At 52.7% G+C, this 25,943-nt stretch overlaps 13 protein-coding genes across 13 annotated transcripts; 5 read left to right on the top strand and 8 right to left on the bottom strand.

Moving 5' to 3' along the window:
* Window positions 1-50: 50 nt before the first annotated feature.
* J4E87_001660 (uncharacterized protein) lies at window positions 51-1,407 on the bottom strand (the record flags this gene model as incomplete). Its single annotated transcript, XM_049373301.1, has 5 exons — window positions 51-306; window positions 368-640; window positions 690-970; window positions 1,018-1,180; window positions 1,232-1,407. The coding sequence occupies 5 exons, from the start codon at window positions 1,405-1,407 to the stop codon at window positions 51-53; spliced, it is 1,149 nt and encodes a 382-aa protein (XP_049236671.1).
* Window positions 1,408-2,303: 896 nt separating this feature from the next.
* On the bottom strand, window positions 2,304-3,248 carry J4E87_001659 (uncharacterized protein; the record flags this gene model as incomplete). Its single annotated transcript, XM_049373300.1, has 2 exons — window positions 2,304-3,106; window positions 3,191-3,248. The coding sequence occupies 2 exons, from the start codon at window positions 3,246-3,248 to the stop codon at window positions 2,304-2,306; spliced, it is 861 nt and encodes a 286-aa protein (XP_049236670.1).
* A 1,199-nt stretch (window positions 3,249-4,447) lies between these two features.
* J4E87_001658 (uncharacterized protein) lies at window positions 4,448-5,823 on the top strand (the record flags this gene model as incomplete). Its single annotated transcript, XM_049373299.1, has 5 exons — window positions 4,448-4,567; window positions 4,617-4,721; window positions 4,785-4,975; window positions 5,031-5,225; window positions 5,286-5,823. 5 exons carry the CDS (start codon window positions 4,448-4,450, stop codon window positions 5,821-5,823), a joined length of 1,149 nt encoding a protein of 382 aa, XP_049236669.1.
* A 126-nt stretch (window positions 5,824-5,949) lies between these two features.
* J4E87_001657 (uncharacterized protein) lies at window positions 5,950-6,944 on the bottom strand (the record flags this gene model as incomplete). Its single annotated transcript, XM_049373298.1, has 2 exons — window positions 5,950-6,815; window positions 6,875-6,944. 2 exons carry the CDS (start codon window positions 6,942-6,944, stop codon window positions 5,950-5,952), a joined length of 936 nt encoding a protein of 311 aa, XP_049236668.1.
* Window positions 6,945-8,778: 1,834 nt separating this feature from the next.
* Window positions 8,779-10,417, bottom strand: J4E87_001656 (uncharacterized protein; the record flags this gene model as incomplete). Its single annotated transcript, XM_049373297.1, has 5 exons — window positions 8,779-8,962; window positions 9,064-9,696; window positions 9,770-9,935; window positions 10,080-10,142; window positions 10,198-10,417. The coding sequence occupies 5 exons, from the start codon at window positions 10,415-10,417 to the stop codon at window positions 8,779-8,781; spliced, it is 1,266 nt and encodes a 421-aa protein (XP_049236667.1).
* Window positions 10,418-11,057: 640 nt separating this feature from the next.
* Window positions 11,058-13,692, bottom strand: J4E87_001655 (uncharacterized protein; the record flags this gene model as incomplete). Its single annotated transcript, XM_049373296.1, has 4 exons — window positions 11,058-12,512; window positions 12,798-13,275; window positions 13,330-13,464; window positions 13,517-13,692. The coding sequence occupies 4 exons, from the start codon at window positions 13,690-13,692 to the stop codon at window positions 11,058-11,060; spliced, it is 2,244 nt and encodes a 747-aa protein (XP_049236666.1).
* A 554-nt stretch (window positions 13,693-14,246) lies between these two features.
* Window positions 14,247-16,159, bottom strand: J4E87_001654 (uncharacterized protein; the record flags this gene model as incomplete). The annotated part of the gene is made up of 4 exons (XM_049373295.1): window positions 14,247-14,332; window positions 14,384-15,624; window positions 15,673-16,084; window positions 16,144-16,159. The coding sequence occupies 4 exons, from the start codon at window positions 16,157-16,159 to the stop codon at window positions 14,247-14,249; spliced, it is 1,755 nt and encodes a 584-aa protein (XP_049236665.1).
* A 270-nt stretch (window positions 16,160-16,429) lies between these two features.
* Window positions 16,430-17,096, top strand: ARPC4 (Actin- protein 2/3 complex subunit 4; the record flags this gene model as incomplete). The annotated part of the gene is made up of 4 exons (XM_049373294.1): window positions 16,430-16,432; window positions 16,489-16,941; window positions 16,993-17,037; window positions 17,088-17,096. 4 exons carry the CDS (start codon window positions 16,430-16,432, stop codon window positions 17,094-17,096), a joined length of 510 nt encoding a protein of 169 aa, XP_049236664.1.
* A 383-nt stretch (window positions 17,097-17,479) lies between these two features.
* On the bottom strand, window positions 17,480-18,113 carry J4E87_001652 (uncharacterized protein; the record flags this gene model as incomplete). Its single annotated transcript, XM_049373293.1, has 3 exons — window positions 17,480-17,515; window positions 17,567-17,984; window positions 18,064-18,113. 3 exons carry the CDS (start codon window positions 18,111-18,113, stop codon window positions 17,480-17,482), a joined length of 504 nt encoding a protein of 167 aa, XP_049236663.1.
* Window positions 18,114-18,895: 782 nt separating this feature from the next.
* J4E87_001651 (uncharacterized protein) lies at window positions 18,896-19,462 on the top strand (the record flags this gene model as incomplete). Its single annotated transcript, XM_049373292.1, has 3 exons — window positions 18,896-18,972; window positions 19,019-19,335; window positions 19,401-19,462. 3 exons carry the CDS (start codon window positions 18,896-18,898, stop codon window positions 19,460-19,462), a joined length of 456 nt encoding a protein of 151 aa, XP_049236662.1.
* Window positions 19,463-19,550: 88 nt separating this feature from the next.
* Window positions 19,551-20,055, bottom strand: J4E87_001650 (uncharacterized protein; the record flags this gene model as incomplete). The annotated part of the gene is made up of 3 exons (XM_049373291.1): window positions 19,551-19,597; window positions 19,646-19,991; window positions 20,041-20,055. The coding sequence occupies 3 exons, from the start codon at window positions 20,053-20,055 to the stop codon at window positions 19,551-19,553; spliced, it is 408 nt and encodes a 135-aa protein (XP_049236661.1).
* Window positions 20,056-20,346: 291 nt separating this feature from the next.
* Window positions 20,347-21,465, top strand: J4E87_001649 (uncharacterized protein; the record flags this gene model as incomplete). Its single annotated transcript, XM_049373290.1, has 3 exons — window positions 20,347-20,397; window positions 20,449-20,521; window positions 20,570-21,465. The coding sequence occupies 3 exons, from the start codon at window positions 20,347-20,349 to the stop codon at window positions 21,463-21,465; spliced, it is 1,020 nt and encodes a 339-aa protein (XP_049236660.1).
* Window positions 21,466-25,075: 3,610 nt separating this feature from the next.
* On the top strand, window positions 25,076-25,708 carry J4E87_001648 (uncharacterized protein; the record flags this gene model as incomplete). The annotated part of the gene is made up of 2 exons (XM_049373289.1): window positions 25,076-25,165; window positions 25,223-25,708. 2 exons carry the CDS (start codon window positions 25,076-25,078, stop codon window positions 25,706-25,708), a joined length of 576 nt encoding a protein of 191 aa, XP_049236659.1.
* Between the last annotated feature and the right edge of the window lie 235 nt (window positions 25,709-25,943).

Below are 25,943 nucleotides of genomic sequence, written 5' to 3'. Positions count from 1 at the left end.
AAACATTTGGAGCCTATGAACTTGCTCTTGAATACTATTGACCATCTGAACTAAGCATACACGTAGCAGAACGGCCCTGCAATCGTGCTCATAGCGTCTTTGATGGTAATGTTCGGTGGACCGACATACCCCACGCTGAGCACGTCATCAAGAGTGGCATTGCGGCTCGGTGGGTTGTTCAGAAAGGTCATGGTACCGGCGATGCTGTTCTGCCGGCTTTTCAAATCGAGGTTCTGCCATGTCCACCAAACGCGATCGATCATGCCGTGGTGGAAGTAGAAGGCTGGGTCTGCTGGGGAGTTGAACCTGCGCTTCAGTCAGTACATGTCTTAGGCTACCGATGATAGTCAGGCAGCGTGCAGCATACATATCCATTCCAGAGTCACCTCCGATCGTGTAATGTCCTCCATTGTGAACGCCCATAACCCCTTGAGTGAAGTTCTGCATCTTGTTCTGGAAGCTAAGGATATCGGGGTAGTCTTTGATGAGGTCTACGACCATCTCATCTCGTGTCTCGTTCGACGCTTGTGTGCTGATATCGCGACTTAGGCAGCGAGGATTGTAGCCGAGACCATCGGCTTGCGGGTTCGGTGGGGCGTCTTTCACCGTGGTTTGGATCGGACCTAGGTTGATCTTCCAGCTGTTTCAATTAGCCAATTATCGATCTAGTTCAGGTTCGATCAGCGTACTCTTTGAATGGCCCAGATTTGATGCAGCCTCCGCCGTTGGCTGAATGGAAAGTAACCATACAGCGCGCTTCGTTTGGGATGCACCATGACCCTCGTCCAGCCACATATTCGCCGTCACCGGAAATACTGGTCTTGCTGCCGTCGAAGAGAGGTGATGAGAGCGGGTCTTTTGCCCACTTGGACCAGTTGTTGTATGGGAGATAGCCTTTATAGCCACACTCGTCGCGAAGAGCTTGTTCGTAGACCCAGATATAGTAGCGATGCCAACTCAGGAAGTTGCCCTGGTCTACGTTAGTCGACCTCAGCTGGTTATGCATTCTCAGCGTACCGTGCCATGAATGCTCATTGTTTGTAGAATGTGCGTAACGATGAAGTCGTCAAATCGGCTCTTTGCACCCGAGGCTATGGCCGCTGGGGTTTTCGCTGGCTTTTTGCTTAGACATTTGACCGCATCGATATAGTTGAGCTTCTGATCCTCGGATAAAGTGGACCTGAATTTGTGTGAGTCGAGTTACCGCGAAACGCGTGTGCATTCTACTTGCCATTCTCGTCGGACGGCAACATTGTCCAACGTGCATTTTTCTGCGTCTGGGTAGCTATTTTGAGCCACGTTAGACGTAAGCTTCGCGAGTGCTTCAACAGCCAATGCATCGTTCTCTTCAATGCTGGCACCGACGCCGCCAAACAGTATTGCCGTTGCCAAGGTCGACACCTTCATGTTGACGGGAGAAGAACAAAGATGCCTAGTAGTGGCTATGTTCTAATTGTATATACTTATACATGCGTGCCGTGCCGTTCCAGCATCATGTAGTTCCACTCCTTGAATGCAGCTTTCGCCATGGAGGCTACTTCCATGCACGTATTCCTTACTTTAGCCGTTAGCTACTACGAAGGATGAGCCAAGGAGCAATAAACGACCACTCTCAGCGGCGAGCCTAGTGCTGTGGTGGCGTTTTCTCGCGAACTATTCGAGGATGATAGCGTGTGCGGGTAGTCGGGTGCAGGGAATGTCCCGTCGGTTGGCGTTGCGGGAGAGCAATATACAAACACGAGGTCCCAACGTTCGTAATGCTTTGCGAACGAACCTCTTCAGACAGACGCTTCTCACGCCAACATCCAGACCAATCCCTTACTGTGCGTTTCGTGACCGCAGAAGCTTTAGCAACAATTTCCTCCGTGTTCAGTTTGCTGCGCCGCATGCACGCAGAATGCAAGCCAAGATCTGGGATTGCAGGACATGGCGCCAATCTGCAGGGGATGCGGCAAATTTCAATTCCGGGTAGGTAGCGACGAGCGCGCTCGTGGTAGGTGTCCCGCTCTTAGAATGCGTATTTCGAAGATATCATACTTAGCCCAGTATGGAGTGCAAACCTTGGATTCATGTGTGGCAGATCATCGGCTGAGTCGACGCGTCGTGAAGAGGAGCTCGCGATGATCTCGAAAGGCTGATGGGGTCTTGGCATCATGTGACACACCTGCCCGAAGTCGTCGTCGGATTCCGGCTTCTCTCATTCGACATAGGCACAACCATCACCACACTCAGGGTCGAAACTTAGAAGGGCTCTGTTATGTTTCGATTGCTGCCAGCAGCCATGTAGATATGACAGCGAAGCTCTACCTAACAAAAGCGCCGCCTCCACTCGCGCCCAGCTGATTACCCGTCATCCAGCCACTCTCTGGCAAGCACGCGATGCCAACGATGCCTGCCACCTCTTCGAGCGTACCGGGCCTACCACCAATCTCGCCAGCCAATCTCAACATGTCCTCGCTGTCTACACCAGGTCTCTCCTTCGCCAATGGGATCAACGCGTTGTACATCTTCAGCGCCTCTCTTGGCGCCTCAGGCAATCCGTTCAGGAGACCTGTATCCATGGGACCGGGGCTCACGCTGTTGACAGTAGCACGCTCAGCAAGTTCGCGCGCCCATACACGCGTCATCGCCTCGATGGCGCCCTTGGTGCCAGCATAGGATGTCTGTTGGATCAGACCCCACGTCGTAGTCGCGGATGAGATGTTGACGATCCTACCGGATCTGTCATGAGGAAGGTAAGGAAACGCGGCTTTGATGAGCAGCGCAGGAGCTTTGCAGTTGATGTTGAAAGTCTGGTCCCAGAGTTCTGGATCGAGCTCCTGGATGGGCTGCGCGTTCACGACAGCGGCATTGTTGATCAGGATGTCGATCTGGAACGAAGGGGTGGCCGCTGGGTTGGTGAAGTGAGCCTTTGCCGCATTGACAATGGTTTGCGGGGCGGAAGGGTCAAGAAGATCGGCGCGTACGGGGAGCGCGTTGATCTTGTAGGTCGTGGAGAGATGGTTTGCTAAGCCAGTCGCGATCTTATCGGAAGCCGATGTTGCGTAGTTGATCACAACGTTAGCTCCGCGCGAGGCGAAGTAGGTGGCAAGTGTGGCGCCGAAGCCTAGTTGCACGTCAGTTACTAATCAAGTGGTACGTCGTTACATCGCGCCATGATCGAGGGGTATGAGCGTATGGCAGAACATACTTCGCGAAGAACCGGTGATAATGGCAAGTTTGCCTTCAAAGACTCTGGGTGCTGACATTCTGGAAATTGCTACGTGCTGAGGTATGTTGAAACCTGGGTAAGAGACCTGGCCATGTATCTATGGAAGTAGTCGTGACAACGCCCACCGCTTGCACGGCAGAGGCGTCGCGGGGAACCCTTGACTATGTAAAACATCCAGGATCCGTCGAGGAATGTCTAGCGGTGGAGACCGTTATTTCGTGGTGTGGGTCTCGATATAAATCCTCCGAAGTAGCTCCATCTTGTGCCGACGCATACACCGAGCATTGACAGACCGTATTCCTCACGCCATGTTATGAGGATAGTCATAACTGGCACACATATAGTTGATATCCCCCTTTCGCTCCTTATACTAGATTTCCAAGTTCTGAGTTGATATCAGGTACTTTGGGACCACCTCATCTCTGGTCGAGATCCGAGTATATGGATTCAATACGACACTCCTGCATGCTCCACGCCCCCGCACGCACAGTACGCGGCGATGTACCAATCCTTGTGCAGAAGAAGGTCTTGAAACAGGATTCGCGCGCAGACGTAGCAGGTTATACTACTCCACCGCTTTGCACAAGACCGAGAGTCTGGACTCGAGCTTGGAGATACATCGGCGCATGTGAAGGTGATACGTAAGACTGTCTGCCATCTCTGCAACTATACCGAAGGACACAACAGTAATCACGATAGCTACATAGTTTGGCTAATGCCAACAGTGTCTGAGCGAACAGACCTTCTGAAGCGGACATTACCTTTGCCAGAGCATGCGATCCTTCCCAAGCGTCGTCGTCCCGCGCATCAACAGCTCCCAAGAGCATCGGACATATAACGAACCGGGAACTACTGCAGACGGGTAACAGTGCCGGCCCTAGCAAGCCTGTGCCGCTTCGCCTCCCCGTTACCGTTGTTAATCCTAAACTCGTACGGCTTCATCCGGGCGAACCCTAGATGGTTGGCGCCGAGAGCTTTTGTGGCCTACGGATCGAGCTGGGATGGGAAAGAAAGCTCGTGGACGAGTGCCATACTGTTGGGATCGTGGCGCTCCTTTTTACCAGCCTTTCGTTGCGGTTTCTTATTTTCTTGCATGCCCGGTGCTTGCACTGTGTGGATTGGTGAACTCTATTGTTACTTTCTTCTTCGTGCGATTTGACTGTTGCGCTTGAGTGTATACAGAGTAGACTCGTCGAAAGTCTGATTGCCGCCATGGCGCCACCGACTTCTTACCATATGGCCCTATCGGTCTTGGTTCCTTTGCCGTTTGTCATTATTTCGACCATCTTGCGATTTTGGATTCGTACCAAGAGGAAGGCATGGGGACCAGATGACTGGGCTATGCTCATCAACTTGGTAAGTTTTGTACACATCCACAATCGGAATCTTACTGACATGGACCCAGCCGGTCTGGACGGTGGCCACAGTTTCCACACTCGGTATGGCTTGGAGTGGCGTTGGACAGTATGATGGCTCGTTGACCGCGTCTCAATACTACATGTCCTTGAAGGTATGTAACCATCGATCTCCTGCGCCTCTGAGTCGTTTGAGAGGAAATACTGACGAGGAGCAGTGGTTCTACGTCTTCCAGGAGCCATGGTGCTTCACTCTCGTCGCGATCAAATGTAGCATCGGCTTCGCCTTGATCCGCATCGCGAACCGCAAGAAATGGATCGAGATGGTCATCTACACCTGTATGATATCATGTTTCGTCGTCATGGGCGGTACGGGAATGTATCTCTTCTTCCAATGTAGGCCAGTACAGTACGTCTTCAGGCCCTTCCCCTTTCAGAGTACCCATAATTAACTCCGGAAACAGGAAGAACTGGTATCCCACGATGGACGGTGAATGCAATGGCCGCAACATCCAGACAGTACTGTCATACGCCGTAGCTGTGGTGTCCATCTCAACAGACTGGATCTTTGCGACTCTCCCCATCTTCCTCCTCTGGGACGTCCAACTCGACTGGCGCGTTAAGATCTCTGTAATGTCCATGCTCGGCCTGGGAATCTTGTAAGCCAACCCATAGCCCTGTACCAAAGACGAAGCCCTGACCACTAACACATACAACAGCGCATCCATCGCCCCCATCGTGCGTCTCAAGTTCCTCATCGGCCTAAACGACCCGACCCGACTCCTCCAGAACCTCGGCGAAATCCTCGCTTGGGCCTGCGCAGAAATGAACGTCGGCATGTTCGTCGCCAACCTACCCGCCTGCCGCCCGCTACTCACAAACTTCATCTCGCACTTCTCGTCCTGGTCAGGAAGCCACTCAAACCCTTCCGGCGGCTACTCGAAGAAGCAAAACCCTCGGGGTTCCATCCGCGCCGGTCCAGGATCAAAGCAATGGATGGAGCTGAACGAGCGACCTGAGAACCACTCGCATTCGGGTAGCAAGCCCAAGAGCGTCGGTGTGGAAACGAAAATCTATGGCGATCTGGATGAGTACAGTAACACGAGCCTAGAACATGTTGATGGCGACCAGAAGCGGGGTGGACAGCGACCGAGTGGTGATGGCTTGCAGGTCAGTGTACAAAAGGACTTCAGAGTGGAGATTAGTGACAGGAAGCAGTTGACGGCGTTGCCTAGGGTGCCGTTGGAGACTGTTTGAATTGGCGATTGTCAGCGTGGTACTGGAGTTGTAGATGCTGTATATGTCATGTAGATCATGATCGCAATGAGCAGGGCTTCATATATGTTCCTCTTCCGCTTTTATTAGTACAAATCTTTTCCAATCTCAATACCCATGCTTTTGCAATTCGGCCTCAGTATACTCCCACAACTTCTTCCTCAGCCCCTCGTCCCTCGCAAATGAACTGCCAGAACTCTTCTTGCCCACTGGCATGTAATATGCTCCACTCTCTAGCTCGTCCTTTGCGGTCGTAGCACACCAAGTCGTGTTCAACGCGCCTCCTTCCGGACCTTGGTAGTGACCCGGCAGTATCATGCCGATGATGCCGTAGATGTACAGGCCAACCTTCATGAATATGTTCGTGCGGAGGTTGTCGAAGAGATCCGTCAAAATGACACCGGGGTGCAGGGAGACGGATGTTATCGTAGGGTATTCTAGCGCCAGGGAGCGAGCGAAGAGTATGTTCGCCAGCTTCGAGGAGCCGTAGCGACGCCAGGTACTCTCCTTCTCGAGCGCTTGCTGGTCGAACTCAATGCCCTTTGATACCGGCATCTGGTGGCCCATACTGCTCAAATTCACAATTCTGACATCTGATCCGGGCTGTTTCGCCGTGTCCAGCATCGTCGGGATAAGGAGTTTCGTGAGCAGCGCGTGGCCCATATGGTTCGTGCCAAACTGTATCTCGTATCCTTCCTTGGTGGTGCTGTATGGAGGCGCCATGATACCAGCGTTGTTGATCAAGATATCGAGACGCGATTCTTGGCTCTTGAACGTCGATGCCGCGTCGGCAATGGACGAGAAAGACGTCAGGTCGAGCGGGAGAAATACAATCTCGCAGGCATTTGGCACACTGTTCTTGATGTCGGAGATGGCATCGCGGGCTTTGGATTCGGTACGAGCGGCGAGGTAGATGCGCGTGGGGCTGTGGGCAGCGAGGTATGCGACGGTCTGTTTGCCTAAGCCGGCGTTGCCTGTGTATGTATTAGTCGCATGATACGGTCGCTCATGCTCTGAACTTCGAGACACTCACCACCTGTGACGAGGATAACCTTCCCATCCAGACTGCCAATGTCCTTAGCAGGGTCGAATGACTTTCCCATGTTGCTGGTCTTTTGTAGTCGCGGATTATGGATGTCGCAAAGCTGCGTGCGCGCAGTGAGAGGGGTTGGAGACTGTTCGCGATATGGCGCAAGATATAGCAGGTACTCGTCAACGTCGGCGCCAAGTATGTCTCTCGTAGTGGTTGTTGACGCAAGCAGGAGACTGTCGCAATCCCGCACACATCCTGTTGGCCGTCAAGCCATCGTTAGCTTGCGGTGCGGTCCGTCCACGGGGTTTCGTCGTCGAATGCCGAGGTTCGAAACGCGCTATGACGTCTTCCATTGCATGTGAACGCGTCTCCTGTAACGCTTCGGAACCCATATTGAAGTCCGGACGCGATGTGCATTCTGTGATGCTAGAGGTGGATGCTACGTACGATGCAGAATTTGTGGTTGTGAGAAAGTCGTCGAAGTGGCGCTGCCAATTCGCGCTTACGGCTTACTTGCATAAATCCTACAGCTGGACGGAACCAAAGCTGGACGGCACACTGTTCTCAAATGGGGTATCATTATGCTTAATTACAATATATAGCTGGAAATGCTTTTGCGCTTCGCTGATGCGAGCCCCACGCTTTAGGAAGTGTAACACTAAATTCAACGTTTCGGACCGGAGAGCCCTGCCCTAGGATTGTTTCTAAATCTCTCATAAGGATTGTTCGCACGCGCATAATCCTCATCAAGATCAAGATCATGTATCACTATCGGCTTTCGTTGCGTTGATGCGGGTGTGGTCGTAGCTGTAGCTGGAGGTTGTTTTGCTGGAGTCGTTTTGGCCTTGAATGAAGACAGAAGGTTCTGTCGTTCCTCTTCAAGTTCATCGTCGCTCGTCAGATCAATGACTCCATCGTACTGAGCAGGCGTTGGGCGGGTAACGCTTTTCCGCTTCGTGCCACTTGGTTGTGACGCTGCCATAGTTGAAGCCGAGGTCGGTATCGTTGGTGACGAAGCTGCGGAAGAAGCCCCTTGTTGAGTTTGACCAAGCTGCCGAGACTGCATCCGTGGGGATGCAGTGGCGATAACTCCTTCCCATTGCGCATCCGTATGAGTGGGTGCGAATGCTCCTCTACTCGTCGGATGAGCTTGGGTCATGCTTGAGGGTCGGGATGACAATTGTGTGCCGTTCTGCAAACTTTGGTTTGTTTGAGGAGCTTGCCGCGAAGATGTATGAGAGAGTCTAGGCGGCTGCATCTGCGCTACCGGCGCAGGGTGGTTCCTAGAGTCAGGCACACGGGCTTGCTGGATCTGGGGAGGTGTGTGCTCCGGTGTGAAAGGTTTATGAGTAGCGTATAGTTGCGTCATGGGTAACCGAGACTGGTGATATGCTTGCATAGGTGCGTTCGACAGATTTGGAATATAATAGTCGGGATAGTCGGCTTGAGGAGGTTCAGGCCTAGGGTCGGAGGGCGAAGTATGTATAGGATCGTTTCGAGACTGGCGCGGTGGTATGCTTTGTTCTGCACCACCTCGCGCTGCCGGCCCAGAGCCCGGTACAGCTTGACTCTCATGTCCATTTCCTGGTCTCTGCAAAGTTTGGTGCGGTGGTCCTGACGTTGTGTGTGTTGGCCCAGTCTGTGGCGAGTTGGTCAAGGCTGGATTTAGCTGCAACGCTTCGCCTGCACGCCATAGACGTGGCGAAGCAGAGGTTGCGCTGACAGGTGATGGTTGTTGAGAGCCAAAATCTGTAAAAATGTTACCCATTATGGGAGATCCTGTTGGTGCCGCAGCTGTGCGCACTCGCTCTGAAGGAGCATTCCTTGCAGTGGCGACTTGTGATGGTCCGTTGATGTCATATACGGGATTGTTGACTTCTGATTGAGCGTTTGATGGCCCGGGATCAGTCCGCTGTCGCTTCGGTGCTGTGGGCATAGGTTGTGTCTCCTCCCTTGCGATGATCGAATCGCGTGGTGGCAGTATGGACAGCGGCTTGTCCAAGGGTGCTACCCTTTTCCTCGAAACGGCGGAAGTAGGAGATGATAGTGTTTTCGTTCTTGAAGTAGACGGCGTCGGCTTTGGAGCCCCTGCCGGTTGGTTACGGTCTATCGTAGTGCCATCCACCGCACCTCGAATTCCCTCCAGGTTTTCTATAAAGTCCCAGGCAAATTTCCACATTGGCGCAGACAATCGAAGGTCCTTAAAATGCTCGCGAAAGGCTTCTCGGAGCGCTCTGATATCGCCTAGCAATAGTTCATTGTTGCGCGTTTCCGAATACATAGAGATAAGGACGGTGACGGCCACCATTTCGATGGGCGCAAAGGTTTGTACACCACTCAGATGCCTGTCGGCATTCGTGAAAGTGTCGGGATCTAAGGCAATAAGGTCTTTGAAGGTGGTCCAGACGCTTGCAAGATGTGACTTGAGCGCATCGTCTACAGCGCCGGTGTTGTTCAGCAGCTTTGGGATTAAACTCTGGCTTGTCCTCAGCACTGGAATGCCAGTTGCAGGAGTCGGATGCTGTACTTCCAGAATTTGGCTGAAGCAAGACAAAGTGAGTTGGAAGTCCTTCGCTCGAGCTCGATCCTTCATCAAGTCGTAGATCATAGGGAAGTCTTCCACGAAAAGCTTCGCTAGTTCTTGCCATGGGCCTTGTTTCGCGCGCATCCTCTCAGCTAAAGTGAGCTGCACACCCATTTGGACCCTAGCGAAAAGGTCTTCTTCTTGTACTGGCGTAAGCTCTGCGAACTGAAAGGCCACAAAGTCTTTTTCCAAGAACGACTTTTGAATGTCCGAAGGAAGCACCTTTTTGCGTTTATTGCTAGGCGTCTCACAGAACCACCTTGCACTGTCAGTGAGCCATTGAGAGATATTAATTGGACCGAATTGCTTACCACTTTTCGCCTTTGTGATCATGGCAAGGAATCATGCCTTTGACGAATGCCCTGACAGAGGAAAGTCGTTGCTTTCCGTCCACGCAGACAAGAACGTCACGTGGTGTACCATCTGTTCCAATAATCCGTTTCTTATTCAGAATAATGGGTGGGATGTAGTAGTTTTCTACGCAAGTATTAGGAATCTTTGAATTCGTTCATGTTAAGAGAGCATGGAGGAGATCATACCCATCAGAGAATTAATCAGACCCGTCATACGATCGGCTATTGCTATTAGCATGTCGGCGACAATCAAGTTGGGCGTTTTTACCTGTCCAGACAACCTCACGTTGATATTCCGGGTCGACATCGATCGCACCGCTCTCCAGTTCCTCTGGCCGCTGTCAGTAGAAGATCCTATCATCATAGTCGGCCAGTCTTTCACTCACTTATCAGACTTCCCAAACTTCGCATGTGGACATTGGGCTGCGGCAGCTTTGGTCGCGGTTTGTAGTCGTACCCATCGTCGCTGTCGCTTTCTGCGAAGATGTCGTCATTGCCGTCCTCGTCTTTGACAGCAGACGGCACTGCAATGCTGTCGTTGTTTGGTTGTTTGGCAGCGCCGCGATGGGTGTTGCTGACTTCCATGCCCATGCGGACCCCAGGCATGCTGGGGTGAGCGGTGTCGAATCAGGAAGTAGGTATACTAAGTTGCATTGACTAGGTAAGTTTGGGCCAAGCTTATGTCAGCTTGCACTAAGCTCTTTGAACACTAGCTAGACCTAGACTAGCTACAATTTTGCTTTCACCTTAATCATTCAAAAGACCTATAGGTTTCTTAGAAGAGAAGTGCAAAGTGCAAGAAGAAGTCGACTTTATATGCAAACATTCTAGCGGCTTGGCTGCAGCACTTGGTCATGGACAATCCTTGTCTAGAAGGTTCTGCATAACTGCAAGCAGTCAAGTTAGCAGGCTATATGCATCAGCGAGAAATTGCTGTTGCAAACAACCAATCATCACACGTTGCCCAACGCACTGGTCATTCAACGAGCACTTCACAGCATGCGCATCATTTTCCTGCATACACGATCATGACTCAAGGTTTCAATACAGTCTTGATGTATTGTCATAGATGCGACACTATTGTCTGCCAGTTCTCTTTTCCCCATTAAATGCAGATACCCATCACCCTGTGAGAGCCTGTAATATGGACGGCGAACGCCACCAGGCGGGAAGATACGTGAGAAACATAGGCTAAACAGCAGCCTGTATATGTCCATCCATCTGACTTGATGTAGTGCCGGGTCACTCAGTCATCATAGAGTGAGTCATGGTCATCCTCTTGAGCAGCATGGCCAGCGGCAAACTGCTCCTGGAAGTGACCTTCTTGTTCCTCCATCGCGTCGTGCTCCTGCATATCCTGGTCTTCCGCTTCCGGCTGTCGTGCAGTATCTTGGGCATCCGCCACCTCTTCGTCTTCGGTCAGATCGTCATCCTCTTGAGCACCGTCCCTGTCGGATTCTTCAGCGTCGCTGAGCTCAACGACCTGCATTTCCTTGGCCTTTCTGGAGAGTTTGAGGTTGATCTCGCCCAAGTGCTGCAGCTGCTGAATGTCGAGCATTCCCTTGGAGCCAAGCCCGAGCACCATCATGAAGCCTTGGCAAGCGATCATCTTGGTGTTTTCCGCGGGTGGGAGAAGTTCCTCAAAGGCGATGTCCTCGATATCAGCGGCGGCTTCGGCTTGAAGCACGTCGGACTCGTGCTCTAGGTCTGCTTGAGCCCGCCTGCGCTTCTCAACGATACGTTCCTGGATGAAAGTAATGAAGTTTTCACCTTCTGTCGACAAGGCCTCGCGGACGCGTGCTGATGGTTCTTGAACTGCTGGCTCGGGAAAGTCGGAGCTGAAACCTGGAAGGCCAAAGTCGTCGCCACCGTAATCGACATCGCTCGTAAGGTTCTTGAATCCCTCAAGAGCAAGAGGCTGACCGCGACCTTTTGAGGGGGAGGCAGACACGAAGCGGCTTCCGGGTCTGCTCTGATCAGCGGAGCCTATCATACCAGCGCGTCCGCTTCGAGGAACGACTGAAGAGCCTCTGATAGAAGCGCTGATGTTCCATGGCATTGCTGAGAAGATCTGTTGATCGTCAAGTGCGGAGACACCCTCGCGCGGTAGTTCAACGGCGATGTCATCTTCAACAAACATAGGAATGTCTTCGTTGTCAGCCGAACGACCAATCTCAGGCTCGCCGGTCTTCTGACGCACACGGCGAGATTCTTCCTGAGTTGCATCATCGATACCACTGTCGCGGTCGTGCTTGACTCCGGTAGCCTTGTTGCGACTGAAGCCCATGATCGTCTCGAAGAAGTTGTCACCAATGAACATGTCGAACGGATTGGGAACGTGGCCGCCCAAGACACGTTCACCGATACCGCCGAGGCCCGCGCCCCAAACATAGTGCTCGGCATTCTTCTTAGCCTGAGCAGCAGCACGTTTCTGAATTTTCTGCCGAGCTGCTGCTTTCATGTTCTGACGGTAGTTCCTCTGCCAACCAGCCAACTCCTTGTTGGGAAGCTCTATAGCTGCATCGATAGGAAGAGTGCGTGGAACCCGACGACGGCGCATGGGCGCGACGAACGTATCGGAAGACTCGATGACTTCTGAAAGCTGACTGGACTGTTGTGGACCGTCTGATGAAAGTGCTCCGCCTTCGATAGGATCGTCGTCGTAGGTCGGGAAGCCGATGTCTGCTTGATCACCGGGGAACTGATAAATGTCAGTCGTCATTCTGGGTGATGCCGATGGTAGGATGAGTATTGAGAAAGCAATGAAAGGCAAGCAAAGACACAAACAAAGATGTGTGAAAGGGCAGAAGGCAAACGTCGTCTATCAAGGACGCTACGAAGAGCCGCCTGACTGAGGTTCAGCGGTTGCGGTGAGATCGTGCTTCGCAATGTCCGGCGCTTCAAGTGAGAGCAGCAGAGCCTCACCGCATGACTTGGAACTGAAATCGTGGTGCAAAAAGACGTGAGAGAACGCAGCAAAACTCACCTGATCGCCGACCTGCTGTCCATCCTCATGTTCTTTGCGAACCCGCGCACTGGCCCCAGCATCGCTGGACATTTTCGCACCTGCGGTCCTAGCTGGCGTGCTGGGAACTTTTCGCCGTGGTTGCAACTGGATGATCTCGCCATCGTCTGCGATCATGAAGTCTGGGTCTTCAAGCTGGATCGTATCGCCAGCGCCCATGACACTTGGTCCGCCAACACTGCCTACTCCATCGTCGCCTTCGAGTCTGAAATCGGCCGCCATCACGGGAGATGAAGTAGGCAAGATGAGCCCACCTATGCCATCGGCATGGGAAGACGACCGTGCTTGCTGGGAGCTGAAGGGTGTGAGCGTCTGGGAGTCGCCGGACCGCGCAATGTCGAGATTGAAGTTGTGGTCTAGTTCTGTGAGGAAGTCTGGGGGAGGGGGCGCGAGCTCGGGCAGGAAGGAAGGGTCATCCTCGAGTATAAGCTGCTCAGGCCTAGATAGATCCTGTGAGTAAAGCGATCATGTTATAAGGATGATGCATGCTTACCTAGCTTTTCCGGCATCTGGATCGAGTGCGGTATGCTTCACCGTCCGTAGCATCACTAGCAGGGCGTTTCGCGCACTCTCTGCGTCCGAAAGGATGTATCCACATTGTTGTAGGTATACACGCGATACACCGTACCTGCATGCGTTAGTAGTCTGTCGCTCGGACAAGGTATGGCAGCGCGGCGTACATCAAATTGCCCTGTAGCCGTAGAGCCATGGGCGCTACAGGATCGACAATGGTCTGGCATGCTTTCTGTACATCGACATCGAGAATCTGTTTGCGGCCGATTCGTTTGTGGGTGGTAGCGACGAGCCTGCCACTTCGGTCAGTACAAGGCAGGGGCGACTGGACGCCTTCTAGCATACCACACGGTTGCCACACCGTATTTGCGCGACGTGAGCACTACGATTGTTAGTCAAATCGTTCCGAGCTGCAGTCTCGGTTTGGAGCTTACCTTCGTGACTGTAGAACATGCTGTCGGTACTTAATACATGAAACAGATGATCGTACAAGTGTAATGATACAGGAAAATGATTGCGGCGTCTCGCGAATGGCGCGCGATATTAAAACAGAAGCGCAGCAGTCGAACGTATGGGGAGGAAAGCATTCCTGGAGGTGAGCGTCACGATCATGGAAGGGCTTGGCAGCACGTTGCGACGCGTTTCTACGCGTGGTGAGGTGAAGACGGAAAGGGACAGAAAGTACACTTCACCAGTCTAATGCCGTGTCTATTAATGCAAGGTCTTGAAGTCATGCAATCGTTACTTAAGCTCTCAGAGGTATCGTCCCATAGCCTTTCCAGCTAGTACAACGCCGAATGCCATGCATTACCTGCTGCTCCAGTCCCGTTTGCGCTTCAGCATGATCTTGCGCGCGAGATCCAAGGAGATGCCCATAGTGAAGTGTGTCGATTCAGTCTATGAGTCGCCCATCTGCACGTCCTCGTCGACGACGGGAAGAGGAACGGCGCGGTAGAGGAGGATAAGAGCCGAGTGGCTTTGACCTGGAACATGTCAGTCATCGTCAATTCACAGTCACAGTCTGGGATGCTTACCTCCGCCAGACAGGGTTTGTATCCTCTCAGCATCCACCTCAGATACCTTCTCGTCGTTGAACCACCACCATTTACCGTCTTCCTCCTTCCGCTTGCCAGTGTTGGGGTCCTTGGGTCCCTGCTTCTTGACGAAGGACGTGTAGTGGCCACTGTCGGCGCTGGCGCCTTGATGAGTGATGACACCTCTCAGCTCGTAGAGACCGGTCTGGTTTGCGCCTTCATCTGCAGTCATCTTGGAGTCCACAAGAGCGAGGAGCTCCTTCTTGGCAGCAAGGATTGATGCGGCGCGTTCCGCCTCGACCTGGGCGTCGGTCTTGTACTCAACCTCCTCCATCTTGGTGTCCTCAGCCGGCTTGCTGGCGTCCTCCTTCTTTTGTGCAGCTTCCTTCTTCTTCTGTAGAGGCTCCTTGCGAGCAAGAGGGTCGCTGTCGTTCTCCTCGCCAGCTCGCATGCGCTTCTGTCGCTTGCGGGCGCGCTCGACATCCTCCTCTTCTTTGCGGACTTCACGGATCTTGTCCCGGATTGGGACGAGCATCTTCCTCAGGTCGTCTGTGCAAAACTCCAATGCGTCCAGCTCTTCGGGGAAAGTGACCTTGCGCATGATCTTTGCCTTCTTATTGGTATCCTTTCGCCAGTCGAAACGCACGAAATGGATGGGGAGGTGTTTCGGTAGGCGCGCGATCTTGGACGTCTTGGTGTAGATGGCGTTTCGGCCCAGAACCTCTGATCGCTTCTCGATCTGCTCCTTCAAGCCAGCAGCCAGACCGTCCCTGAGGTGGTTCGTCTCTACGTTGATGTGGCAGTTGAGCTTGAAGAAGAGGTCATCGCTGTGAACGGGCTCCTCGCCACCCTCCTTCGCTGCGGGCTCATCGCACTCCATGACTGACTCAAACTTGCCCGCCATGTACTTGTCGATCCAGGATAGCTCCCTCTTCTTGTTCGCATCTGACCCTGTCTCGTTGTCGGTGATCTTGAGCTTTTGTCGGAGCAGCGAGACGATTTGTGACCAAGCCTCCTCGGCATCCTGCTGTGCGTAGCCGTGGCCGTCCTTTGACTTTTGGGCAAACTGGGGAAATGCGGTTCGGAGAGCGTTGAGGAACATGAGTGGAGGGAAGCCGTTTTGTGTCTCGGACATTTGCTTGAAGAGGTCGCGGAGGGAGCCCGTCAGGTCGGCTGAGCCACCGAGGCCACCGAGACCGAACTGGCTGAGCTGCGCGGCACTGGATGAGCTGGCACCGTTGCTGGAGAGGGTCAGTAGGAGCACGTGGACATGATGTAATCGAATTTACCTGTCTGCGTACCGCAAGAGCTCTTCTTGCAGTTCCGGGATGGAGCGTAGCGTCTGCAGGGTGGAGTTCATGTAGCATGTGTTGCCCAGGTTCTGCAGACCTGCGGGTGTGGCGCCCTCCAACTGCGCGGCTTCCGCCTCGTCCATGTCCTCGAGGAACTTGACCGGGACCTTGGGCTTCTCGATGACGTTTGCCGACCCCGAGGGCGTGCCCATCATCATGAGTGTCTGGTTCGGCTTGAGGCCCAGCTTGGACATGTCGGCGTCATCCTTGAGCTGTCCGCCCTTGACGATGACCTTTTGGCGCTCTGGCTCGACGCCGGTGATGGAGAAGAGTTGGTACTTGAACGTCTCGCCGGTGGAGGTGGTATCCACTTCGACCTCGTGCTTCTTGCCCTGATGCTTTACGATTACTGCAAACATGTGAATTAGTCTTTGGACCCTTCGAATGACCGTGTGGCGCTGCACGTACCTGGTATAGACGCCATGATGAATGTTCAACTATACGGTGGATAGAGTATAGAAGACTATGGGAGGCGGCGGCGAGAGAGTGGTTATAGTGGCTTCGTGGGGCAAAAGTTAATGGAAGCATGAGGAAGGAGGGCCGCGCCAAGCTGACCGCCGCCCGGAGCTGCTACCCCACTAGCGCGACCAGCTGCAGGCACCGCCAACTCGCCGTACTGGCATGTCATAGCCCGCTCTCCCCCGACGGCAGCCCTACCATTCCAACATAGAGCTGCTGCTGAGCTCTATCCGCAATGGTACAGTTACCTCTTACTGCCGTGGTCTAATCATGTGCTCATACTGACACCCTCAGTCGCAATCACTCCGCCCGTACCTCCAGTGCGTGCGCTCGTCGCTCACAGCCGCCCTCTCCCTCTCCAACTTTGCGTCCCAGGCCTCCGAGCGCCACAATGTTCCCGAGATCGAAGCCGCCAGTTCGCCTGAAGTCATCCTGAACCCGCTTACCGTATCGAGAAACGAGCATGAACGCGTATACATCGAGCCCAGCATCAACAGTGTGCGCATAAGCATCAAGATCAAGCAGGCAGATGAGATTGAACACATCCTGGTCCACAAGTTCACACGGTTCTTGACGCAAAGAGCCGAGTCCTTCTACATTATGCGGAGGAAGCCGGTCAAGGGCTACGACATCTCGTTCCTGATCACCAACTTCCACACCGAGGAGATGCTGAAGCACAAGCTCGTCGACTTCATCATCCAGTTCATGGAAGAGGTGGACAAGGAGATCTCAGAAATGAAGCTCTTCGTAAGACAGCCGAGTTTCCCTGTTCGAGCACCAGAGCTGACACATTACCAGTTGAACGCAAGAGCACGTTTCGTGGCCGAGTCTTTCCTTACTCCGGTATGCATACCCCACACCTACATACGTACACGGGTACTGACAGAGTCTAGTTTGATTGAGCGTGTTACAATGCCGGCGTTTGTATATATTGGCTCACTACGAATACTTGGGCAGACGAAGCTAGAACAAACAAATATCAGGCCTGGAATCTTTGCCCACGAACGAGCGCTGTGTGGAAAAGTTACTATGCAAGCTGAGCATTCGACCAGCATTCAATACAAAGACAAACTTCGAATCCATTCCACGCTTGACGTACACCGCCGATCGCTCGAACATAAACGCAGATACTACGCAGACAACTGACGTGGAAGGAAAACGTCACGTTCATGGCACTTCTCATACTGTCATTATTCTCATTTAGATATTTCATCTACATATTGCCAGCCAGCCGCAGTGCTGTTCGCCGAAATTTCTAGAGATCAAGCTCACAGTTGACCAGCGCTCACAACTTGGCCAGGACAGCGTCGGCACCGGAGACCTGTAGGATTAGCAACGAGCACCTCAAGTTTCAGAGCGATGTGAAACTTACCGAGACCTCACCAGGGCTCTTCTCGTTCTCGGCATAGATGACCTTGCCATGGTCGAAGACCATAGCCCAGCGACCGTTGCGGTCGCCCATGCCCGCAGGCCAACCGTGTTCCTTGGAGAAGAAGGTCTTGGTGTCGCTGAGGAAGAGGACCTCGTCGCCCTTGACGCCGTTGACCTTGCCCCATGCGTTCATAACCCAGGCGTCGTTGCTCGCAATGGTAGCAATGACATCAACACCCTTGTCCTTGAACTCCTTGGCCTTTGCGATGTAGGGAGGGAGATGGTAGGCCTGGCATCCTGGGGTGAAGGCACCGGGAACGGAGAAGAGGACGACCTTCTTGTCTGCCCACTCCTTGCTGGCATCATATTCTTGGGGACGGCCGCAGGCGGTGGGGTCGGCGTCGGTGATGGGCGCCCATCTACATGAGAGAAGGTACAATGTCAACGTGTATTCTAAGAGCTTCGGTGGTGAGCGGAGCTCGATGCGAAGGTACTTACTCGAACTTGACGCCCTCGGGGAGCTTGTCGCCAACTTGTAGAGGAGCCATGATGATTATTTGGTGTATTGGTAGAAAATGTTAAGTAAATTGTAGATGCGTGTAAAGGAATTGAGCAAAGTGAGAGAAAGTGACTTGTTGTGTCGGACGCCGATTAGTTATGCTAGCTGGAGGGGTACCCGCCCGGCTTCCCAAGCTTGAAGCTTCGAGATCATAGTGGGGCATATGCCGGCCGAGGCTTATGACGCCAGGTACCCAGCCAGCGCATTTGCAACGCTGCAGGGTTTCTTTGACAAATCTTTTTGGCCTATTAGAGCGGCGAGTGAGCGTGTACCTGAATGAGCAGCTAGAGGAGAGGTGCCAAAGGAACCGTAGCAGAATCGCACAGAGTCGATGCGATGAGGTAGAGGAGCTTAGTCAAAAGGCCCATCTGCTACGAGCTTCCTGAATCCTAACAGCTGAATTATTGACGCGGATTTACTGTATGTCGGCTTTTCGTTGTTGTGGAACATTCAGGTGATCGTCATCTTTGCTTTTCAAGTTTCTCGAACCTTCTCAACAGCTGTTATCACACGCATTAAGCCGTAGATCCAATCCCTCTCTTGAAGGTTATCAAATGTAGTTTCAAACCCAGTCAGATTTCACAACATCTGTCGCAGATAGGCTGAGCTTCATCTGATGAGTCTGCGTGTAAGCACATGCCGAAGTGCCGATACGAGGCATCCAACGGCATTTCTTGGATCATGATTCATGACGAGAACGTTCTGTATTTGAACGATCACATTGACCTTCTACACGATTAATCCCGTAATATCCGCTTTGGCAATTTGACCATGTCTCTCGCACCACCCTTTACTCAAGAAACCGCTCACGCTAAGGTCAAGAAGGCTCAAGACCTCTGGAACGGCCAGTGCGTGGTGTCATGACTAGCTCTCATCGTTACTAAACTGTGCCAGAAACCCCAAGGTGATAGCACAAGCCTACACACCCGACAGTGTTTGGCGCAACCGATCGTCCTTCCTCGCTGGTACGGCAGACATTGAAGACTTCTTGACGAAGAAGTGGGAAAAGGAAAAGAGCTACCGGCTGCGCAAAGAACTCTTTGCCTTTTCAGATGACAAGATCGCGGTTCAGTTCTGGTATGAGTTCCAAGATGCCCACGATGGCATGAAGTGGAAGCGATGCTATGGCCTAGAAGACTGGACATTCGCAGAGGACGGGAAGATGCGCAAGCGGCAGATGAGCGGCAATGACATCGAGATCGATGAAGCCCGTGAGTATTTCCAGCCTCTGCATATCTTGATTTTATGATCGGTAGCGTTGCTAAGGTCTATGTAGAGCGATGGTTCAAGGACGGCGTCGACGTGAACGCAGTCGAAATTAGCGAGTCTCATTGGTGATGGATCTTGGGTGTATTCAAATAGAACGGGTGGGTATCGTGACGCTTGCGAGAAAGGAGACACGTATGCGATGAGTTCGTTATATGGCTTATGCTGGAGGAGTATCGTGTATAGCGACGAGAATGAATTTGGGATCTTGAGTCGTTAGCAAAAACCCCGCCATCGAGTGCGTGAGTGACATACCTGGTACAATGACCAGTTCATTCTTCCTTGTTCGCAGCCGAAGAAGTTTGACCTCGTCTTCCTTGTCCAGCTCGTCCACAAGGGTCCCCGCTGCCGTCAGGAACGCCCAGACCATGCTGGCGACATCCTCAGCGCTGTGTATCCCGCTTTCTTTCCTGCCGTTCGAGTAGTTGTCCGACGCAGCTTCCCCAGAGGCTGGCAGAGTACTATTTGGGTTCGCCGAAGAGCTGTTGGATATAAGACCAGAAGTGCGTATTATTGTGCCGTTCTCGCGCGACAGTATGAGGGTGCTCTGAACGCCGGGCTTTTGGCTCAGTCGCGTGAGTAGCGAAAGTGTCTCGTCTGGCTGCGCGCATATAAGTAAGCAACATTTGAAAGCGCAATAAGATACATACTGCGTTCTGGGCCATGGTTTGTGATGTGTGCCAGAAGAATAAGAGATGCAGTCGCGGTTTACAGCGCGCTGATGACATCGGCGTACAGGACCGCGGCTGGACCCTGCCAAGAGTCCATAACTCAGGCCCCTTCGGTGTTAGCGGCATCTGTGGATCCTCAATTTTCCGTTCATCAGCAGAGAACGCGTCGTTCGCTCATTGACGCGCATAATATCGTTCACTCTCTCGACATTGCGCGCAACAGTAAAGTCCTACGAAATCACGACTCTACTAAGCGAACCGCCAAAACTACTCTAGTCCGTCGCCATGACCAACAGCTCAAAGAAGAAGAAGGAGAATAAGAAGAAGGACTTTCAAGTAAAAACGACCAAAATTGCATATCCCGAACCGCAATACTAACGGAACCAGAAAGCAAAACTAAAGGTTGGAAAGGCGAGACCCAAGGCAGCAAACGGCACAGATACGAGCTTCCGTGCGAAATGTAAGGTCTACCTAATCATATTTCTCTCTTTCAACTAACGTATCACAGCGATATCTCTCAAGCAGCAAGCACTTTCCACAAGTGCCCCATCTTTAGAAGCACAATGCGCACATTATTTGGGCTTGCTTAATCACAAGGCAGACACACAGCGAAGAGAATCCTTAGCCTTCTTGACATCAGCCATCGCAAACAATCCGCCTACAGTGCCATTGCCGCAGCCTTCGTCTGTCATCATTCCTGTGGCACAAAAGCTCATTCTGGATGGATCCAATAGCGTTCGTCAGCAGCTACTGAAGCTACTGCAAAGCTTGCCGCCACTCGACATTGCTAGTCACGCCGACCAACTGTTACTCCATACAAGAGCTGCCATGACGCATTTAGCAACGGAAATTCGTTTGTTCGGCCTTGACGTATTGGAATGGTTGCTTGCCGTTGCAGGCGACGAGGTCGTCAGCTGTGCTGGAGGTTGGGTGAAGATGCTCAAATGCTTCCTCAGTCTACTCGGTTGGCAGAGCGAAGCGTCAAGCAAATGGTCAACTGCCAGATCGTACGGAAAAGCTGATACGAAGATGCAAGTCAAGCAAATGAACGCCCTGACTTCCTTCCTCCGCGCGGGACTCTCCCACAGGCAGACAATAGCACCTGTCGACATCAGCGACAGCAACTTCCCACTTTGGCATACTCAGCATCATGTTCTTTTTGAGCGATCAAACGTTTATGCACATCTCAACTTGTTTGGCGCTGCAAGAGATGAGGAAGCAGAGATGTATGAAGACCGCGAAGATCGACAACGATTATTCCGAGACCGAGCCGAGGCTGCAATCGTCGCAGGATTGGAGCAAGCTACCAAAGGTGGTGGAGAATTGGGCAGAGCGGGTGCGCAACTCCGTAAAGCCGTGAAAGAGGGTATGGCGGACTTCTACCGAGAGGATCCAATGGCCTGAGAGTGCAATCTTCCAATTTACCCAGTGCAAGGAGTGGCCTCCTACGGAACACTTCTAGAGACACGTGGGAGGACGGTCTCAAGTACTTCGTACTACCGGATAGCCGAAGGAGATCAACGGAAGTACCTCCAGAAGTGACACCGGATAATGTCTGGTGCTGTCTTACAACAACGCCACCTACACCCCGGTCTCAGCACACGGGACCAGTCGCGAAAGTGGCGACGTCACCACCGTCCCATGACAATCCGCGCAACACAAACATGAGCCTCAGGCTCACGAGTAGTCTGACGGAGACCGAAGCTAGCGCCATGACTCGAAACGCGACCGGTCAATACATGTACTGTCAGCCTTGCGCATCAACATCTTCCTCGCCACTGGAACAGACACGACAAGTCCTTTAGGCACTTCTGGTCGCCCTTTTCGCCCAGCGTTGTACCCCTCACTTTGCGTCACCACTTGAAGAATCCTTCACATCCAACGTTGTTATATCCACGGCTGGGAATGATCGAGAGAATCATACACGCCCACCATAGGGTGTAATCGAGCGAATTCGGGTACGGCAGTATAGAACGACAGGAGCGTTTAGAGTCGGAGTTAGTAGACAGCCAGGTTACAATCGCGAAACGTAAACATCCAGTCAACTCAGAATACTATCAAGAGTATCGCCTAGCTTCAGGCTTGTCACACACAATGAACACAACGGCAGCATCGCCTGGATTGCAGGAAGACGAGCCCGCGCTGACCGATGAGGAAGCCGATGTCGACGCGGGTCTAGTCCCTCCCACAGACTGGATTGGAATACCTCCTTTGCATCACCAAACGGAGTTGTGGATTCCCGATACAGCCGAGGAGCTTGCCCGCCAAACAGCTTCTTCGGCGGTGCATTTCCCAGAAACCCGGCAACGGCATCGTGGTACGGCTTCGCCTCGCAGCGCCGATGTATCATGGGAGGATATGCCTCCTCATCTTGTCCCATTTGTTCCTTATATAGATAAGAAGAAGGAGAAGACGGCTATCGGTATACCAGCTCCTGATGAAGGGACTATGGATGTCAACATTATCCGAACGTGGATAGATCGATGCCGTCAACTACACGGGGAACAATGTCATGGTAGCAGAACCTCACAGATGCACTCGCCTTTCCCGTCCTATTTGATCGATGTCGAGAACGGATGTCTGGTAGTTGCACCTGAACACCCACGTTACGTCGCTTTGAGTTATGTTTGGGGCGGGGCAGAGACTTCAGCTTGCGCTACGATGGCGAACCTGGCAGCACTTCAAAAGTACAACGGACTGTACAGTGGGGTCATATCGTTGCCGAATCTTCTTCGAGACGCCATTAATTTGGTGAAGGATTTGGGGCTTACTTATCTATGGGTGGATCGAATTGCCATCGTTCAAGACGATGAAGCCACCAAACACCACCAGCTGAGTGCCATGGGAGAGATATACGCCGGATCGCTTTTTACCTTGGTCGCAGCTCAAAACGAGGAAGCAGCTTCGAGTCTTTATGGACACCGGAAAATGACGCTTACTCCAAGTGAGACTCCCATACCACAAGGGCTCAGGAGACTGGACGGAAAGCCACCGAGTGGTGCGCAGTATATGACAAAGCAAGCGATGTCACTGATGGAGACAAAATGGTACTCGCGAGGTTGGACTTTCCAGGAATACATATTCTCTACGCGAAGGGTCATCTTCCAAAACAATACAGTCAATTGGGAATGTCTCTGTGCTTCCTGGCATGAATGCCAGGATTCTACTTCATCAACGCCACTACCTACTGACTCCGGAAAACCAACCTCCGACCTTCCAGCGACAAGAATGGACGAGCCTGTTGCTGGGCTCAACAGTTCACCTTGGCCAGACATGATTCGTTACACGCGTCTCATGACCCTGTTCAATGAACGAGATTTGACATTTCCGGAAGATGTTCTTGACGCTTTCGTTAGTTGTCTCGCCCATCTGAGTAGCATATTCCCAGGCGGATTCATATCCGGATTGCCGACGATGTGCTTCGATGCCGCGCTGTTGTGGCAGCCATGGGCATATCTGAAGAGACGGAAGCCTCGCCGACTGCCTGCTGGCGACGCCATTCTACCGTCATGGTCTTGGGCAGGATGGGAAGGCATCATCAACTCTGAAAGTTGGAGAAGTGCTGCCAACTACCAGATTGAGCACCTACCTGAAACAGAGATACCCCAATATACTTCCTGGAGGACTATCAGTAGTGTGCATTGGACATACTCGAGGACTTTGACATCGGAGAAGTATCCAGTCAACATCCCTTCGCAGTTTAGGCGGCCAGCCTTCACCATGTCTGGGGAGGGTCTACCCCCAGAGTGGTCCATATCCGCAAATCTGGGAGAAGATGGTCAAGCGGTCCGACATTCATGCGACCCATCTGCATCCTTTCGCTATCCAATCCCAATCCTCGACGAGACAGACCGCCGGCAACCTGTGATCAATGCTCGCTACCTACACTGCACCACGAGACACGCCTTCCTCGCGCTGGGCAAGGAATTCCTCAACACGACATCGGGCTGTCCTTCCGTGCAGCTTCTTACAACATCTGGTCGGTGGGCTGGGTGTCTCCGACTCAACTTCATACCTTCTCATGCGCGCGACGAAACATCGACACCGTCTACTCCGACTCTGAAACATCGCTCTCGGGATACGTCTAAAGCTCTTCCCAGCTTTGCTTTCACCACCCCTTCGCCGTCTGAAGTCGCGGATGCGCTCTTCGACCCTGATCGAATTGAAAACGAGCTGTGTGAGCTTATCGAGATATCTGCTGGCTCGGTGGAGAATTGGGAAATCGATGCGCGGAGCTTTGATGAATGGTATCAAGATGGCGTCTGGGTTAAAGGACTGTACGAGTTCGTCAATGTACTCTGGGTAACGCGGGTGGAAGGAGTCGCATATCGCAAAGCGCTTGGGAGGATTCGGAAGGATGTGTGGGAGAGCGAGGCGAAGGATGAGATAGAAGTCACGCTCGGATGAGCGGGTCTAGCATAAGAGTGCTGCGCAGTCAGTCTCATGAACGGGCCGGGCAGGAGTTTCTGTGTTTGTCGAGCGGCTTTCGGTTAAGTTCCTCGCGCTATCAGTCTGTTGAAGCGTGCACGTGCAAAACATGTTCAGACTAGAGATCCCAATAGGCAGGAGCACCTGCACTTGTAGTTGGCAGCACAAATTGATAAACACTGTCGCGCAATAACGGGAAGGCATGAGATGGTTCGCTACTTCTCACTCCGGCTTTGCATCTTCTTCATGTGCAATTTAGCAAATTAAGATAAAAGCACACGGGTCAGCGGCAAAGTGAAAGATACAAGCTCAAAGGTACTATGGATGGGCGGTCCTGATCGCGGTGTTGAGCTGCACTTTTGATTACGTCACAGCACTAAACATGGCGGCGCGGGACGCGCTCGCCCAGGCCGAAACATTGCTGATACTGCCGACAAACACTGGTGTGCTGGCCACATTGATACACATAGCCCTCCATACCTCTCGCCTCCTCTTCTGTCTTAATCACATCTGCGATACCGTTTCCTACCCTGTTGCAATCGCTCAATCGCTGGTGTGGACATTCGTAACCAATCGCAACGCGACCATGTCGATAGTATCGCAGACCCTGCAGGGTGCAGTGCTGAGCATAACTTCAAACGTGCTTGCGCAAGCCATATCATCCTACAAAGACAGCGTACGTGCTGTTGCGCAATCGTCCATGTCGTGGCGCATGTAGCTGACACGTATCCAGACGCCCTTCACCCTCAACTATGCCACGGTCTTCAAGTTTGCGCTCTTCAGCGTCCTCAGCACCCCACCCAACATAGTCTGGCAAGGCTACCTCGAAGACCAATTCCCTACCAACGTGCCCTCCGCCGCCCCACCGTCCGAGAAGCCAGGCTCGAAGCCCGACCCCACCAAGACGTCGCTCAGCAAGACAAACGTCCTTATCAAGTTCCTGCTTGACCAGACCATCGGCGCCGTCGTCAACACGCTCATGTTCCTGAGCTACATGGCCTATGTCAATGCGCAGGGCAAGCCGGGCGTCAACGCCATGGACGTGGTCACGAGCGACTGCGCGAATAAGCTGTGGCCGATGATGAAGGATGGATACAAATTCTGGCCCGCGATAAGCCTCATCAGCTTCCTGTGGGTGCCAGTAGACAAGAGGATTGTCTTTGGCTGCTCTGTGGGCGTCGTGTGGGGCATATACTTGAGCCTGGCCGTGGGCGCATAGATACGAGTGCGATGTGAGCGCGCGTTGTGGAGATGGATGTCTTAAGCGATGTATACCCACCCAGCGTGAATGCGTTCCTGGGGCGCCGAGTGCGCGAATAAGCTGGAATCGCGAAAAGGTTCGGTTCTGCTGGTCCGTACCACTCAACGCGAACACCTATCCTATACCTTAAAGGCATCCCGTGCTACCTTTTCTTATCGTTCACGTGAAACAGTGGGCATCTCTAAAGTATCCT

This window comes from Alternaria ethzedia (genome assembly GCF_023757985.1).
Source record: "Alternaria ethzedia strain BMP 0044 chromosome Unknown scaffold_3, whole genome shotgun sequence".
NCBI classification, from domain to species: Eukaryota; Fungi; Ascomycota; class Dothideomycetes; order Pleosporales; family Pleosporaceae; genus Alternaria; species Alternaria ethzedia.
The sequence above is the reverse complement of the archived record's forward strand: the minus strand, read 5'-3'. Positions and strand labels throughout refer to the sequence as shown.